General features: G+C 38.8%; 2 protein-coding genes and 1 long non-coding RNA gene across 8 annotated transcripts in view; 1 reads left to right on the plus strand and 2 right to left on the minus strand.

Annotated features, from left to right (window-relative positions):
* LOC136849162 (uncharacterized) overlaps positions 1-3,313 on the minus strand; it is a 744,860-nt gene extending 741,547 nt beyond the window's left edge. For 5 of the 6 annotated variants that reach the window (XM_067122257.1, XM_067122259.1, XM_067122255.1 and 2 more), the window contains exon 1: positions 2,247-3,313. The gene's annotated coding sequence lies outside the window, so the exon portion shown is untranslated. The remainder of the gene's footprint in view (positions 1-2,246) is intronic. The other variant, XM_067122258.1, reaches the window with a different exon arrangement.
* Positions 1-10,241, plus strand: part of LOC136848950 (uncharacterized) — an 80,413-nt gene extending 70,172 nt beyond the window's left edge. The window contains exons 3-7 of the mRNA XM_067121761.1: positions 2,973-3,140; positions 7,363-7,460; positions 7,905-8,188; positions 8,489-8,821; positions 9,472-10,241. Of these exons, the coding sequence (XP_066977862.1) occupies positions 2,973-3,140; positions 7,363-7,460; positions 7,905-8,188; positions 8,489-8,821; positions 9,472-9,812 (1,224 nt within the window). The 3' untranslated portion in view covers positions 9,813-10,241. The remainder of the gene's footprint in view (positions 1-2,972; positions 3,141-7,362; positions 7,461-7,904; positions 8,189-8,488; positions 8,822-9,471) is intronic.
* A 242-nt stretch (positions 10,242-10,483) lies between these two features.
* On the minus strand, positions 10,484-12,631 carry LOC136848925 (uncharacterized). The gene is made up of 3 exons (XR_010856183.1): positions 12,436-12,631; positions 11,466-11,650; positions 10,484-11,146 (listed from the first exon to the last, which is right to left on the minus strand). It is a non-coding gene; the product is annotated as an uncharacterized lncRNA (long non-coding RNA).
* Between the last annotated feature and the right edge of the window lie 3,402 nt (positions 12,632-16,033).

The raw sequence follows: 16,033 nt of genomic DNA on the forward strand, positions 1-16,033 counted from the left end.
AGAGAGAGAGAGAGGACATGCCCTACATCAAAAAGAACAAAATGGCATCGAAATTGTTACTTTAAACAGAAAGACTGCAAGTTGAAAATTAAGAGATAACTGAAGGTAAAGTGTTTGAGCTTTGGGTTAATGGCTTTACTTTATAAAATGGTTTACGGTTTAATGAAGTAAGAGATTAAGTTTCCTTGCAAAATGAAAACCAGCCAAAAGTGACTGAATAAACATAGTAATATCATTTGGTGCACGACTCATCAATCCTGCACCGAGATGTCTACATTCTTATAAGTCTAACAACTGGATAAAAGGATGTAGTGCTCAGTGGGAAACCGTATTGTAGCTTGGATAGAGAGAGAGAGGATCTCCCATTCTGACAGTGTATGTTTTCTCGTAGCAATGAAGATAGACGCCAAGTGGTTTTTCTCTCCTCTCGCTTTCTTTTTCCACCCAAGCTGTAACTCACAACGGTCGGCTAACAACCAGGTACATATTTACTGCTTATTTCAACTAAAACATTAAATTTGAGGGAACTCACCTATTTCAGAGAGAGAGAGAGAGAGAGAGAGAGAGAGAGAGAGAGAGAGAGAGAGAGAGAGAGAGAGAGAGAGAGACGCCTAATACCGCGAAGTTAAAGATAACATTTACAATTTAACCAAGATTAACGATAAACTCAAAATACAAAAGCAATCATCGAAATATATAAAACTATTATTAATGGACAAAGATCGATCACAATTAATACATAAAGGCTTACTTTTTCCAGAAAAATAATTGCCATGCCAACATTTGTCATTTTTAGGCTGAATCGAAGGAATATTTCTAACCAGTTAAGTTGAGCTCCGGAATATAACTATATGGAGTACACCACCTAACATCAGTGATGCGCACAATAATCATTTACTCGAATTTTGGGGACAATTGCTTTGTTTACCATAAAAATATACTTCAGGAAATTGGGACATTAGCTTCTGCAATGAAGCGTGTGTGCGTGTATGTGTATGCGTGTGTGCTTATGTTGGGTGTGTGTGCGTGTGTGCAAGAGAGAGGGAGTTATAATCAAACAGGTTTTTAGGTTCTTAAATGTCGTAAAATAATGCAGTAATCAGCTCCATATCACAAGAGAGAGAGAGAGAGAGAGAGAGAGAGAGAGAGAGAGAGAGAGAGAGAGAGAGAGAGATTAAACAGCCTTTTAGGTTCTTAAATGCCCTAAAATAATGCACTGATCAGCTCCATATCACGAGAGAGAGAGAGAGAGAGAGAGAGAGAGAGAGAGAGAGAGAGAGAGAGAGAGAGAGAGAGAGAGAGAGATGAAATTAAACAGGCTTTTAGGTTCTCGCATGTCTTAAAATAATACAGTAATCAACTCCATATCACAAGAGAGAGAGAGAGAGAGAGAGAGAGAGAGAGAGAGAGAGAGAGAATTAACCAGGCGTTAAGGTTCTCAAGTGTCTTAAAATGGTACAGTAATCAACTCCATATCACAAGAGAGAGAGAGAGAGAGAGAGAGAGAGAGAGAGAGAGAGAGAGAGAGAGAGAGAGAGAGAACCAGCCGTCCATCAAAACGAACACAATGACATCGAAATTATTACTTTAAACAGAAAGACTGCAAGTTGAAAATTAAGAGTTAATTGAACGTGAAGCGTGTGAGCTTTGGGTTAATGGCTTTACTTTTCAAAATAGTTCACGGTTTAATGAAGCAAGAAATTAAGTTTCCTTACAGAATGAAAACCAGCCAAAAGTGACTGAATAAACATATTCATATCCCTTGGTGCACGACATCAATTCTGCAGCGAGATGTTTACATTACAGAGGTCTAACAACTGCATAAAAGATGAAGCACTCAGTGGGTAACTCTGTTATAGCTGAGAGAGAGAGAGAGAGAGAGAGAGAGAGAGAGAGAGAGAGAGAGAGAGAGAGAGAGAGAGAGCCTTCTAGTCCTAATCACTTTCTTTTGTATTGTAATGGCCATAAGACCTAGTAAGTTACATCTAATCTCAATATTTTGGCCAGTGATCAATTTTTTTTACGTAGTTCAGAATTTATAGTACGTTGCGTATACACACACACATACACACATATATATTATACTGTATATATATATATACTGTATATATGTATATGTATATATTATATATAATTCCCGCAATTTGTCTTTGCCTATGAGGGGAACTGCAAACACAACACCAGACCATAAAAAAACTGTAAGAAAAGTATTATTACTAGAACTATGTAAATTATGGAACACTCACCCATTAATGTATTAATTCTTGGTATGTCCACCATGACACTGACACTTTTTGCTTAGGGACCGAATATATCCGCTGAGCCCGGGATCGATGCTATCCCATGCTTCCTGGATCGTCTCCTTGAGCTTTGTAACCGTGGAGATATCCTTCCTTTGCAGCTCAAGTATAATATCCACCCAAAGATTCTCTATTGGTGAAAGGTAAGGGGGGGAATCTGGGAGCCAATCACTAGGCCTAATGTACTCATCCGGCCTGTTAAAGGATGTCGCAGCTAGTCTTCTCAAATGATTATTTCAAATGCAAAATAAGCACTGTATATTAAATTTCTTTATTCACCCTTTCACCCGCTTCAAAAATCACTAAATCAAGACCATATAACCCAGTACCATAAGTTTACTTATTTGCCAGTTACGAATCAACCGTTCAGCAGAGGGACTGACATTTTTCCCTCGTCTCACTTTAGAAGGGTTGCCAGCACTTCCGTGAAGATTGATTCGTCACTGAACGACACTTTTCCATGCATTTAAACCCCGTTCTTTATGAACATTAACATAAAAAAGCCGTTTCCTTTTCTGGATTTCAGTTAAAACCATTTTCTTTTTCCCAGACACTATCAAATCCAAGCCGCTTGGTCAAATCAAGGTCTAGGCCTATGTTCTCTCCACCTTGGTTTAAGCCCTAAATAGCACGATCTGACGGCCTACAAAGATCAGGGTTTCCCTCCTTTAGCTCCCTGGCAGTAAAGGTCAGATCTGCTTCAACCTCTCCCTTCAGGAGGTTATGGGTCCAACGGGTTACCAAGACATACCTCCCCTCAACGTGTTTGTGCGTCGGTATCTCTTCCTCCTCCCTCTCGGCAAAGTTGTGAAGGGTTCGTATTGCCGAGGCTTCTCACCGGTCTGTCGGTTAACTTCGCCGATCTTACACCTAATTTGTAGCTCTCATTAACACCACTGACATCATGATTTATGGGAAAAATTTCCAGCCGACGGCTCACTGGCTCAAATACGCAAAACTTCGGAGAGCCAAGCCCCAAGGTCCTTCTTTGCACTCTCCTGGGACACTGATCGTTTTCCCGCCTTGATCACCCCATCCCCAACCCAAATATTCCCTAGGTTCCCCCTATCCCGTGGAAGGATAGGGATCATTGTCAATTATTCAATTTCTCTCGGGTGATATTATTTTTCCCATCGATTTTCGAAGCACTCCGATACACGAATACAGACGTAGTTTCAAACAAGCAAATCCTGGTAGAGGTAAGGTCATCCATGTACTAGGCTTGGAAACTGATCGTTTTCCCGCCCTGATACCCCCCGCACCCCTCACCCTTGTCCCGACATTTCCCCTATTGCGTGGAGTAGAGCTCATTGGTCAGTCAGGTTCTCCCAGCCCAATTTTTTTTTTTTATGGATTTCCAAAGCATTTCGATGCACGAATACTGACCTAAGATCAAACAGGCAAATCCTGACAGAGCTGAGCTCATCCATGCACTCTGCTTAAACATTAATAATTTTCCCACCTTGATTTCCCGCCCCCTGCCCTTTGTCCCTAAATTTCCCCTGTTGCGTGGAGGATAGGACTCAGTTGTCAGTTAGTCAATTCTTCCCCGGTCGATTTTTTCCCGAAGGATTTGCAAAGCATTCCGATGCGCGAATATAGATGTGGACAGCACAGATCCAGGGCTCTTCAGCAGATTGATAGAAATGTCCCAGAGTGTGTCAAATTTTGTTAGTAGAGTCATGTAAGGCATATCAAGCATAGTTTATTAATAGGCGAATGTTCTTGAAAAAATACATTGTTCCAGTACTAATACTAATATATATATATATATATATATATATATATATATATATATATATATATATATATATATGTGTGTGTGTGTGTGTGTGTGTGTGTGTGTGTGTGTGTGGGTATCACTTCCAATTACCAAATGCCCATACATAATGCACGGGTACTTATATTCATAACATAAATCCATCCTAATAAACAGTAAACTTCCCTACAGGGGTAGTGCCGTCAATGCACCTCACACAGATTGCACTGAAGGCATTACTTAGGTTCTTTGCAGGGTCCCTTCGGACCCTTGACTGCATTCACTTTCATTCCTTTTACTGTACTCCCGTTCATAGTCTCTCTCTTCCATCTTACTTTTCACCCTCTTCTAACAATTGTTTCATAGCGCAAGCGCGACGTTATCCTTCTGTTACCCCTTGAAAACCTTTCTGCTCTCAATTTCCCTTTCAGCGCTGAATGACCTCATACGTCCCAGCGCTTGGCCTTTGCCCTAAATCTTATTTCCCATTCCATTCCATTTATTAGTAAACGTTGTAATTATTTACTTTAGAAAAAAGTGCTCTGCTGCCTTGCTTTTTTACGCAGCGTGAAAGACCGAATAAATATAAATCACACGCTGCGCCATCTCCTATTTTCAGGGAAAGTTAGTGTGGAAGAAAGATGATATGTAAACGTTGCTCTCGCATTTAACGGCAGCACTATTTTCGGGGGAACATAATGCAAATTAGGAACGGTTTGGCTTTTCGTTAGTTATAGGATTTCGAAACAAAAAATTTTTGACAAAAATTCTTGTCAACTATTTGTTTTTCTGAAATAGCAATGGACATACTCCTTTCCAATGGTCTTCGTTCAAAGACGAATGAGCTGGAAAACTGAATTAACTTTGCAGCTTTGGATTTTCCTCTTGAAATACGCGCAGCAGTCCCGTATTAGTATATAGCCTAAGTAGAACATTCAAAATACTAATACTAACACAAGTCGAAACCTAATAAAAAAATACGCTAAGGATGATTTTTAAAATCACTGAACCATTTTGAAACACGACCTTTCTCATTTAAGAGAACAGGATAAGCTTTAGTTGCGTTTATCGAGTTCCTTAGCAACAGCGTTAATCACTAACATAAGATGAATCCCACAAACGGATACACGAACGATAGGATAAAGTCACACGTACACAAAGCACGTATGCATGTCTTTGCATTCGTTCAATAAATTTCAACGAAACTTTAGTCGTACTGGTAGAGGGAACTAGGCCTATAGGCTTCTTTCTTTAGGAGTTAATGAAGACATTACTTTTAGAGTAGATAGCCTTTTAATATTTGGACAGCATAGGCCTACTGTTGAATAATAAATTAATACACAGGCAGTAACCTGCACAGAGAATATTTTATTGTTATATAAAGAACGCGAATGTCGTTCTTAAAGTGCTCTTTGAAAGAGAATTTCCACGGTGAAAAGAATGGCAGTGTATGGCAACAACTCGGGCTAACAGATATGAACGATGCTCTTCTTATCGCTGCCTAGGGATATAACAACGAAGAGATATGGCTTTGAACTGGACGTAGATCTTTCAAGAGGTAAAAGCTTAGCCATTTCCTCTAGGTAAAATATACTTGAATTCTAGATAATACAAGTTTGTTACTCTAGATTAGTTCTAAAACTACGGAGCAACACCAACAGCACAATGGATAATTTAGCCATGGATATTCCCTCATCACAGAATACTAAAGATGTCAAGTCTTGGTCTGAGCGTCACCCCTTTAGTTAGTTATTCTTCAAAACCGGTCTCTCAAACCACCTGGCTTCCATCAAGTCGACAATGTTTCCGATGCCATGGCTACAGAATGGGATGGGTCGGTTTTGGTGATTAAAACAAAATAATGCTGGTCGAATCTAAGCGGCCGATCGTGTAGATTGGCTCATGTAACTGATAATAATAGCGGTCAGACGAAATACAGGTACAAATTTTTAATATAAACTTAATCATACCAGATTATTTAATTTTATTTTTATTGATCAGATGACTCGTGCTAATCTCTCTCTCTCTCTCTGTGAATATTGGATACTGATTTCCAAAACTGTTCTATTACTGTTATGCTCTTAAACGTATAATGGCTTGGGTTTCTGTTACAGTATCCTTGTACTGTACTACATTGGATTATTTTATTATGTACAGTATCTACTTGGTCTTTCAGTGAGGAAAACGGTTAGTTTCACATGTTTTCGTTCTTTTACCTGTGCAATGCTATTATGCATTTATCATCGTGAAAGTTGAATAGTTTGAAGAAATTAACGCTGCTGGATTAATCATAAGAGGCATTACCAAAGCATCATAACAATAATAATTAGGAAATACATCGGCAGTGATCTATAGGCTAGGCCAAGGCTACATTCTATGTTGCACGCTTCTCGTTGTCCTTAACATTACTAATGGTAGTGTTCCCATTATTGTTATTTGTCAACAGTACATTTATAAGAGAGTTGTCGATACTTTGTATGTCAGTTGTTCAACATAAATTGTAATTAACTTTGTAATCATAAATCCACAAAAAGGAATTTGTGTATGAGAAAAAACCTGCAAATTCATAATGCAGGAGCAAACTCGAATTTGCAGTAGATTGAAGTAATGGCGTATGGAACGTAAAATTAATCAAATCAATTATTAAATAAGAGTATACACCACACTCTAAAAAATTAAGGGTATAAAAGGGGTAGAAAAAGGGTATTCCTAGTGGTTAAAATAGCATACCCTATCGGGGTATATAAGAACTATAATATACCCTTTACAATATACCCTTATCAAGGGTATAACATATACTTGAGATACCCTTACTTAGGGGTGTATTGCAGGTAAAGAATACCCTTTTGCAGGGTATTCTATACGATGTATATACCCGTGTATATTAATTATATGATTAATATATTAATCCATTACACCATTATGTGTAGTTATAGCATACATAAAATCATAAGGTCAATGATTTTAAAAGTTTGGTTTATCAATTTATTATTTTTATTGCACTTGAAAATCAAAAGTATATATATATTGCTATATGCGTATGTCTATGTAATATATATATATATATATATATATATATATATATATATATATATATATATATATATATATATATATATATATATATATATATATATATATATATATATATATATATATATATATATATATATATATATATATATATATATATATATATATATATATATAATATATATATATATATATATACTGGATCCCAAGGCACCTCTCCAGCTAACAACGGATGCCAGTAACATCGCATGTGGTGCTGTCCTAAAGCAGGTCATCAACGGCGCCGCCCAGCCCGTCGCCTTCTTCAGCAAGAAATTCAATCCTGCAGAGACCCGCTACAGCACCTTCGACAGGGAACTCTGCGCGATGTACTGCGCAGTCCGGCACTTCAAGTTCCTCCTGGAGGGGACGCCCTTCACACCAGCCATTGGTTCACGCCTTCACCAAGCAAGGGGACGCATGGTCTTCCAGGCAGCACCGCCACCTCTCAGCCATAGCCGAATTCACCTGCTCCATCATGTACCTCCCCAGCAGGAAAAATCCTGTAGCAGACGCCCTCTCCAGAGTCGAGTTGAACACAGTGCAGCTCGGAGTAAACTACCAAGACCTCGCCAGAGAACAGGCCGCTGACCCAGAAACCCCGGCCTACCGCACCGCCATCACTTCCCTTAAGTGGCGGGACGTGACCCTCGCCCCCGGAGGCCCAAGTGTCCTCTGCGACATCAGTACAGGTCAGCCTCGCCCCTTGGTTCCAGCCTCACGCCGCCGCCAGGTATTCGACATAATTCACGGCCTCTCACATCCTCTGGCAGAACCATGGCCAAGCCGCTCAAAAGTGTTTGGCACAGGGTGCAGAAGGACGCCACGTCCTGGGCGAAACAGTGCCTGCAGTGCCAAACCAGCAAGGTGGGTCGTCACACGCAGTACGGGGTATGCGAGTTCCCGCAGTCAGAGCGCCGCTTCGGCCACATTCATGTCGACGTCATCAGGCCCCTTTCCCCGTCAGGCGGGTCCAGATACCTCCAGACGGTGGTAGACCGCTTGACAAGGTGGCCCGAAGCCACTGCCAGCGCGTGTGCCGAGGCCCTGCTTTCCAGTTGGGTTAGCCACTTCAGCAGTCCCGGACCACATCACAACCAACAGGGGCCCCGCCTTCCTGTCCGAATTGTGGTCCGCCCTGGCTCAGCTGCTGGGGACCACGCACCACACCACCACGGCATACAACCCGGCTGCCAACGGCCTGGTCGAGCGGTTCCACAGATCCCTGAAGGCGTCCCTCATGGCCCGCTGCACCGCCGAGGACTGGAAACATCAGCTGCCGTGGGTCCTCCTCGGTTTGAGAACCACCCCCAGAGCCGACAGCACCCCATCCGCAGCCGAAAAACCCTACGGTGAGCCCCCTCTTGGTCCCGGGCGAACTTGTGGCAGAAGATCGCCACATCCCATCACTGCAGAGACTCCGCGACGTGGCCGGCAAGTTCGCCCCTTGCAAGCGCACGTACACCGAGAGGTCGGCCACCTTCACACCGCCAGAACTGTCATCCGCCACCCACGTCTTCGTCAGGGTCGACGCCGTCCGCCATGAAGAACTGGATTAGATTGACGAAAGAACAGTTCGCTCATCTGTTAAACCTGATGACACCTCACATTGAAAAAGCTGATACTAAAATGAGGAAAGCTGTGTCTGCTGCACAGCGATTGACCCTCACTCTTCGTTATTTAGCAACAGGTAGGCTATGTTACTTGGAATTGTTTATGCCTAGACTAGGCTAATATATCCTAGGCTTGGTGTATTAATTAGGTTATGCATGAAAGATGCTGATCATTTTGTATCTGTACACTGTTCGTTTTTGGGTTGCTATTCATGTTTGATAGATTCTTGTAGGAAAAAAGTAAGCTTAGTCTAGGCTGGTGTACATTTTTTGGATTTTCAGGGGAGGAAAGGACAAATTTGGTCTTGGCATAAGTTAGCCAAGGCCAAGATTAAGATTAAGGTATTCGATAAAATTGTACATAAGGCTACCCAGACTAGACTGCAACCTAATGGCAGGCATTAAAGTAGCCTAGGCTAGGTTAGTAAAGTATTACCAATCTCAAAACAACCACCTAACCTAACCTAGCTATACTGTCTATTAATTGGGTAACATAATTACAAAATAATTGCGTGTTTACACAATTTATAATAAAAAAAAGTAAATTTTGTGGTTGCACTATTATATTTTAAACTTTATAGTTGATGACAGTATGGTTATTAATTAACTGATAATTCCAGATAAGCTGCAGTACAATATGTCAAGGCAAAAATGCAAGGTTTACAGTATGTACATTAGGAATATATATATTTATACTATTGCTAAGGGAATTTTTCTCTCATTTCAGGAGAATCACAAGTTTCCCTTGGGTATCAATTTCGGATTAGCCATAATCTGGTTTCATCCCTCATACCAGAGACATGCAGAGCCATATACAACATAATGAAAACAGAATATTTAAAACTTCCATCAACTCCTGAGGAATGGAATGAAATTGCTCTGCATTATTTCCAGCAATGGAATTTTCCAAATTGCATAGGGGCACTAGATGGGAAAAGGGTGCTAAATGCAAAGCCCCCACATTCTGGTGCTGGTTTCCATGATTATAAAGGTCATTTTAGTATGATCATGATGGCATTAGTTGATGCATCTTATAAGTTCCTGTATGTAAATATAGGTGTAGCCTAAAGGAAGCAATAGATAGTGAAGTTTTAAATATCCCATCATCATGTTGCTTACCTTTCACTGATAAGCAAAGCCCATATGTCATTGTTGGTGATGAGGCATTCCCAATTAAGCCCTATTTGATGAAACCTTTCCCAGGAAGGGAATTAAACAAAGTAAAAACTATATTCAATTATAGGTTGTCAAGAGCAAGGCGCACATCAGAAAATGCCTTTGGTATCATTCAGTAGTATTTAAGGTGTTATCAAAACCTATCCAAACTTGTCCAAACAATGTAAAGGACATTTTGTTTGCTATAGTGGTTTTACATAATTCTATCCGTGCACAATCTAAGAATTTGTATGCACCCCCTGAAATAAGAGAGAGGTTTATCAAACAGTGGTTTGGATAGTAGTCCTGGACATGGCGGACGTAGTACCAGTGATGCCCAAAATGTAAAGAACACATTAATGGATTATTACTTTAATAATGAAGGGCAGTACCACTCCAAGATGAACGAGCCTATATGCACTAGTGGACATTTTCTCCCATATGCCTTCGAATATTTGCATTTGTATATACAGTTATCTTAAAATAAAATTCATTATTTGTTCAATTGCTATTATTTACTCCTCAGTACTTATAAGAAACTTATGAAGAGCGATGTGGAATTTAAATATGTACCCTGCGATACCTGGAGAAACAAACCCTGAAATTACTTTAATCAACTTTATTACATAGAAAATGTTTAAAGCTGCATGACATCAATCTTGATTAGACTGAACTTTATTGTATACAAAATGTTTACAGCTACAGGAACTTGATTAGACTAGAAAGCCTGAGGTCTTACAGATCATGTATTTGAAATTCAAATTACCACCAGAGATTAAATACTGACAGAATTTAGCACCAAATTGATAACTACTGTTAACCTACTTTATCATCAGGTAAGCCATATTCCCGCTCAGTTTCCAGGACGACTTGGGAAATCTAGCTGCTGCAACCTTTTGTCCATTTACTAGTAGGGACCTTATCCAAACCTCAACTGTTTTTCCCACACTGAAACCTAGGTCGTTAGGCGTACTGGTGTTGCCCAATTCTTTGAGGGTTTGCAAGCATTCTTCCTCAAATGAATTTTGTAGCTTCCTCTTCTTACTACTGTTACTTGCTTTTTGGTTCTGTAGAGATGAAGTTGCGGAAGTTGCTGGTGCAACAGACCGATCAGAACTTCCATTAGAAAGGTCAAAGCTGGGGGACACAGGTTGAGTTGAAGAACCCGTACTTGACTCTACAATTTGAAATTCATCAAAAGTGTTTCGAGTAACCTCAATAACTAGAGGATTATCTATAGGATTTACCTGTAAATAAAAAAAATATATATATTACTCTATTATGAATATGTTGATAACATAAACTGCTGTATAATGGATCAGTTTTAGGTAATGATGCATTAGTAATTCTGATAATTTAAGATTGTGGAAGGGCAAGCATAATTCCCTTTACTTAACTAAAAATATTAGATTTTTCTATTGACCTTACTGACCTAACCTTACACTTTTGCTTACCTGGGCCTACAGCAGGTTTATTGTGCAAATTTGATTCTTAAATGCCAAGTAATTATACCTATTATTAAACTGCTATGTAAATAATGTAATACACATATGTATATACTCTTACTTGTTCATTAATGTCACTGGAATATGTAAGTTGTGAAGCCACTGTATCATGTAAAAAAGACATCAAATCAAACAATTCCCACTTGGAGCTTGGTTTACCACATGAACCACTTGGAGCAGCCTGAATTTTTTTATATTCATGGATGAAGTATCCCTTCAAATTACTAAATTTTGCCCGCACTTGATCTGAAAGGGGAAAAACATATATTTAGCTTGATATAAAAATTATTAACTAATGAACTAACTATCTTTACAGAAATTATTTAGGTATATTAAATGTTTCATGCTAGGTTAGCATGATGTCCTCTTTCAGGGCATGGGTTGCAGACTTGCCTACACGTTTAAAATCTTAGGTGAAGTGTGAAAAATTAGGTTAGGATAACCCAAGCTCTCTAGGCTAATTAGTATACAGTCGGCAGTAGTTCAGACTAGGCTAGGAATAGCTTACTTCTAGACCAGCCTATATAGGTCTAGGCATAGCATTGCCGCTAAAAAATATTTCATAAGCTGGGCTATGCCTAGATAGAATAGTCCTAACTTTATTTACACAACCTGAGTCAGGTTCTGTAGCCTAACCAGAGTCAGGTTCTGTAGCCTACCCAGAGTCAGGTTCTGTAGCCTGGGTGAATGTCCAGAAGAACTCAGGTTCTTTTAGACCACTTCTTAGGCTACCCAGTCATGGAGGTTGGGGACTGTTGCAAAAATCGAAAATCATTCGATGGGGAACTAGCTAGAACCATTACACTCTTCCTGAGCCTAAAAAACCTTAACCAACTACTGGATGTAAACAAACGAAAAAATTTTCGATCCGATTAGATAATCAGATTTGTGTTTATAGTGTGACCTATTTTCTTAAATCTCACCAAGTTGTTGACCTGTAATTTGATAATGCACACAAGATAGCATAATGAGAGTAGACCTAGGCTATAAGACAGTCTGATATTCCAGATATAGAGTAGTAGCAGACTTACCTGTATGAAGGTCAGCAAGTTCCGGAAACTTTTCCCGAGTCGCATGGTGATTTCTTCATAATTCTTCATCTTGAGACCTTTTTTCATAGAACTATCATGCTTGCGGACCGTCCCATAAGCACCGTCTCCCCCTCAAATCTTCTACCAAAAACTGCTCTGATGACCTTGAAATGCGCGCCCTTCTTCCCTCCCAGATGTAAACAAACGATAAAGTCGACGGTAGAGTAGAGGTAGAGGGAGAGGTGGGTTGAATTCGATCGTTATCGCTTTCAAAATTCGTGACGACGACACTAAAAAGTCGTCGTCAAAACATTAAAAGTTGACGTCAAATTCAAAAGTCAACGGAAATATTGCTAGTGTGAGAGCGCCTTAACTGGGCAGGTGGGAAGATTTCACTGACATAAGCTACTAATAACTCTATAGAAAGAGATGGATAATATGGAAACAAGTGAATACACAAAATATTGAAAAAATCGTTGTGAGAGTAATTTCTCACGATGACATGGCAAAGAAAATATTTTTATAGTGTAGATATTATATTCCTGATAGCGATTAATTACTGCTTAGAGGCCACAATTAAAACAGCGTTACATCACACAACACCTTATCTACACTGCATAGCACACCATTGAAATTTCCCGGGCTCCCGAGTCGCGGCGCGCAGCAACATGCGCAATTACGGGACAACGAACATATTACACTGCCATATGCGTATGTCTGTGTAACACACACACACACACACACACACACACACACACACATATATATATATATATATATATATATAGTATATATATATATATATATATATATATATATATATATATATATATATATATATAAATATATATATATATATATATATATATATATATATATATATATATATATATATATATATATATATATATATATATATATATATATATATATATATATGACTATTTATCACATCACCGTGATTCATATACAATCAGAAAGCTACCTCTCTTGTGGCCGATTTCGTTAGTGCGTCACTGTAGTCCTGATTCCTCGTCCGTCGCTGGTTCGACCCCACGGGACGGTGGACTTATTATCAACTAAAAATTCCCCTTCGGTAACATATATGAAAATATATTATTTCCGAGGTAGAGTGAATTGGATATTAAAGGACGTTTGTAGCTTTCTGATTATATATATATATATATATATATATATATATATATATATATATATATGTGTGTGTGTGTGTGTATATGGATGTATATATTATAACTGCGGTTGTGTAATCAAGGGACTCGTTGCAACAATATAAATTGCCAAGTACTGCATTTTGTAGTAGGAACTTGCTTCAAAACTATCCATAACTCAAAACCAATATGTTTTCAGTAACTTTTTTGGTGCATTACACTATCAGTGTAACAATGTGGTGATTTAATACAGAGTAAAAGTTCATTTCATGACATGATCACATAAACTTACCAAGCCCATTTTGAGACAAAGTGTAATAGAGGGTATATTATTCACAAAAAATACCCTGCCTCCTGATGCAGAGGGGTATTTTTGAGCCTTGGGGTGTTTTACCTTGTATATATACCTCAGCTCCATCGTTATACCCTTTCTGTACCTTCAACTTTTTACAGTGCAGGATACTACTTTGAGAATATGTCAGAAAATTCGCAAAAACGTACATGACCCTTTAAAGTGTTATTAAAGGAATATCACCACAAAATATTTACATTGAAGTAAATGAAACTTCTACAGAACTTACCTGCAGGATAACTGGGTACCTCAACCGTACATAAATCCAGATACTCTAAAAAAAAAAAAAAAAAAAATAGCGCAATATTAGTGGAAGTAGTATGGATACTTACCAGAAGGTCTGCATCTGTTTTTCGGCATTTATTGAGGATTTTGGACATATATTGAGAAAGGAAAATGACAAAGGAAAGAAGCGTAGAAGACGCCCATACAGCTCATTCAGTCTTAACGCTGTTCTTCCTCTGCCTCTTCCAAACAGACTGACCCTAGCATAAACGTCTTGCGCCATTCCCCTTCCTCTCCTCACCCCCCACCACCGCCCCCTCACCCCCACCTTTGATCTCCCCCACCTTCCAGGCACATTTTTATGTGCCCTTAAATTTTTGTTTGTTGATGATGCGGATGGAGATAATGAGAGTGGAGATAATGAAAATTCCCGGAAAACGTACCTAATTCGTATTACTCAAGAAAGAACACAAGAACTCCTTAACACCCAGGAATCTTTACACAAATGCTGTCCAAGATCATTTAGTATATGAGGAGGTATTTATTTATTTTTTTTTTATTTAGATAAGATAGGTGTAAGAAAACATATCCCAAGAGTCGCAGACTCGATTTTCGTGTTAATGGGGTATATGATGTCTAATAGCTGGTATGAATTTCATAAAATTGAGAATTAGAAAAAAACACTTACCCGGATATTCCCCTACCCGTAGTTCGTTTTATTTAATTTTTATCCCTTATTACTTTTCATACTCGATTGTCTTACATAAATTTATAGCAACATTTTTATCTCATCAGCTATAATTTAAAGTTATACATACAACTTCATTTTCATTTCAACCAGACAGCGATCTGACATACGTCCAGTAGATCCCTATCTAATCGCTACATCCATCAACTTATTTTTCCATCCACTCTTTGTAATTCATAAAATATAGAAGACTCTCTTCAATATTTTTTTTCTCTTTCCTTAGCTTACTCCTGAACATTATTTTTTTGGAAAATACATCTTTCCAAAATCAAGCAATCTTTCCAAACACGTTTCCAGGATACCTTCTCCATTCTCACTTACTCCAGAATATTCCACACCCATTAACAAAGCAATCTCTTTCCCTATTACCTGCATTTGCCTGGGTCGATCACAGCGAAATTTGGAAGGGGACCTGAAGTTCGATGACACAGGAGTATCATGTTATAGAATTGATGTCAGCGCAGAATTCCTTGAGAAATATCAGGAGAAAAAATACACATTTTCAGTGAGAAAGTGGTGAAAAATAACAATAAATTGATTAGGTTTTTTGTGTCCTAATTAACCAAAAGGAATTATAATTTCATCAAAGCAATTCGTCATCAGTAATTGTATTTTATTATCAGTCTTGCCAAACGTACTTATTTTATACCTCTTTAGTTAAGTATATCTTAGTTTAACCAGACCACTGAGCTGATTAACAGCTCTCCTAGGGCTGGCCCGAAGGATTAGACTTATTTTACGTGGCTAAGAACCCACTGGTTACCTAGCAACGGGACCTACAGCTTATTGTGGAATCCGAACCACATTATAGCGAGAAATTAATTTCTATCACCAGAAATATATTCCTGGTAGCTAAGAACGGAACCCGCTCGCCCAACGAAGAACTACCTCTTTAGTAAGCTTGATCTGATTGAGGCTTCAGGTAAATCACCGCGGAAATATTTCTATTAAGTTCTAAATACGAATTCCCACCTAGGTATAAGAAACAGCGGGAGGGATGGCAGTGAAAATTCGGTGGCCGGTAATAAAGTCACAGGAAAAAAGTTACAATATTGGCTAGGAAAAAAAGTCACGGGAAAAAAGTTACATTAATTTATGGTGGCC

This window comes from Macrobrachium rosenbergii, chromosome 20 (genome assembly GCF_040412425.1).
Source record: "Macrobrachium rosenbergii isolate ZJJX-2024 chromosome 20, ASM4041242v1, whole genome shotgun sequence".
Lineage (NCBI taxonomy): Eukaryota > Metazoa > Arthropoda > Malacostraca > Decapoda > Palaemonidae > Macrobrachium > Macrobrachium rosenbergii.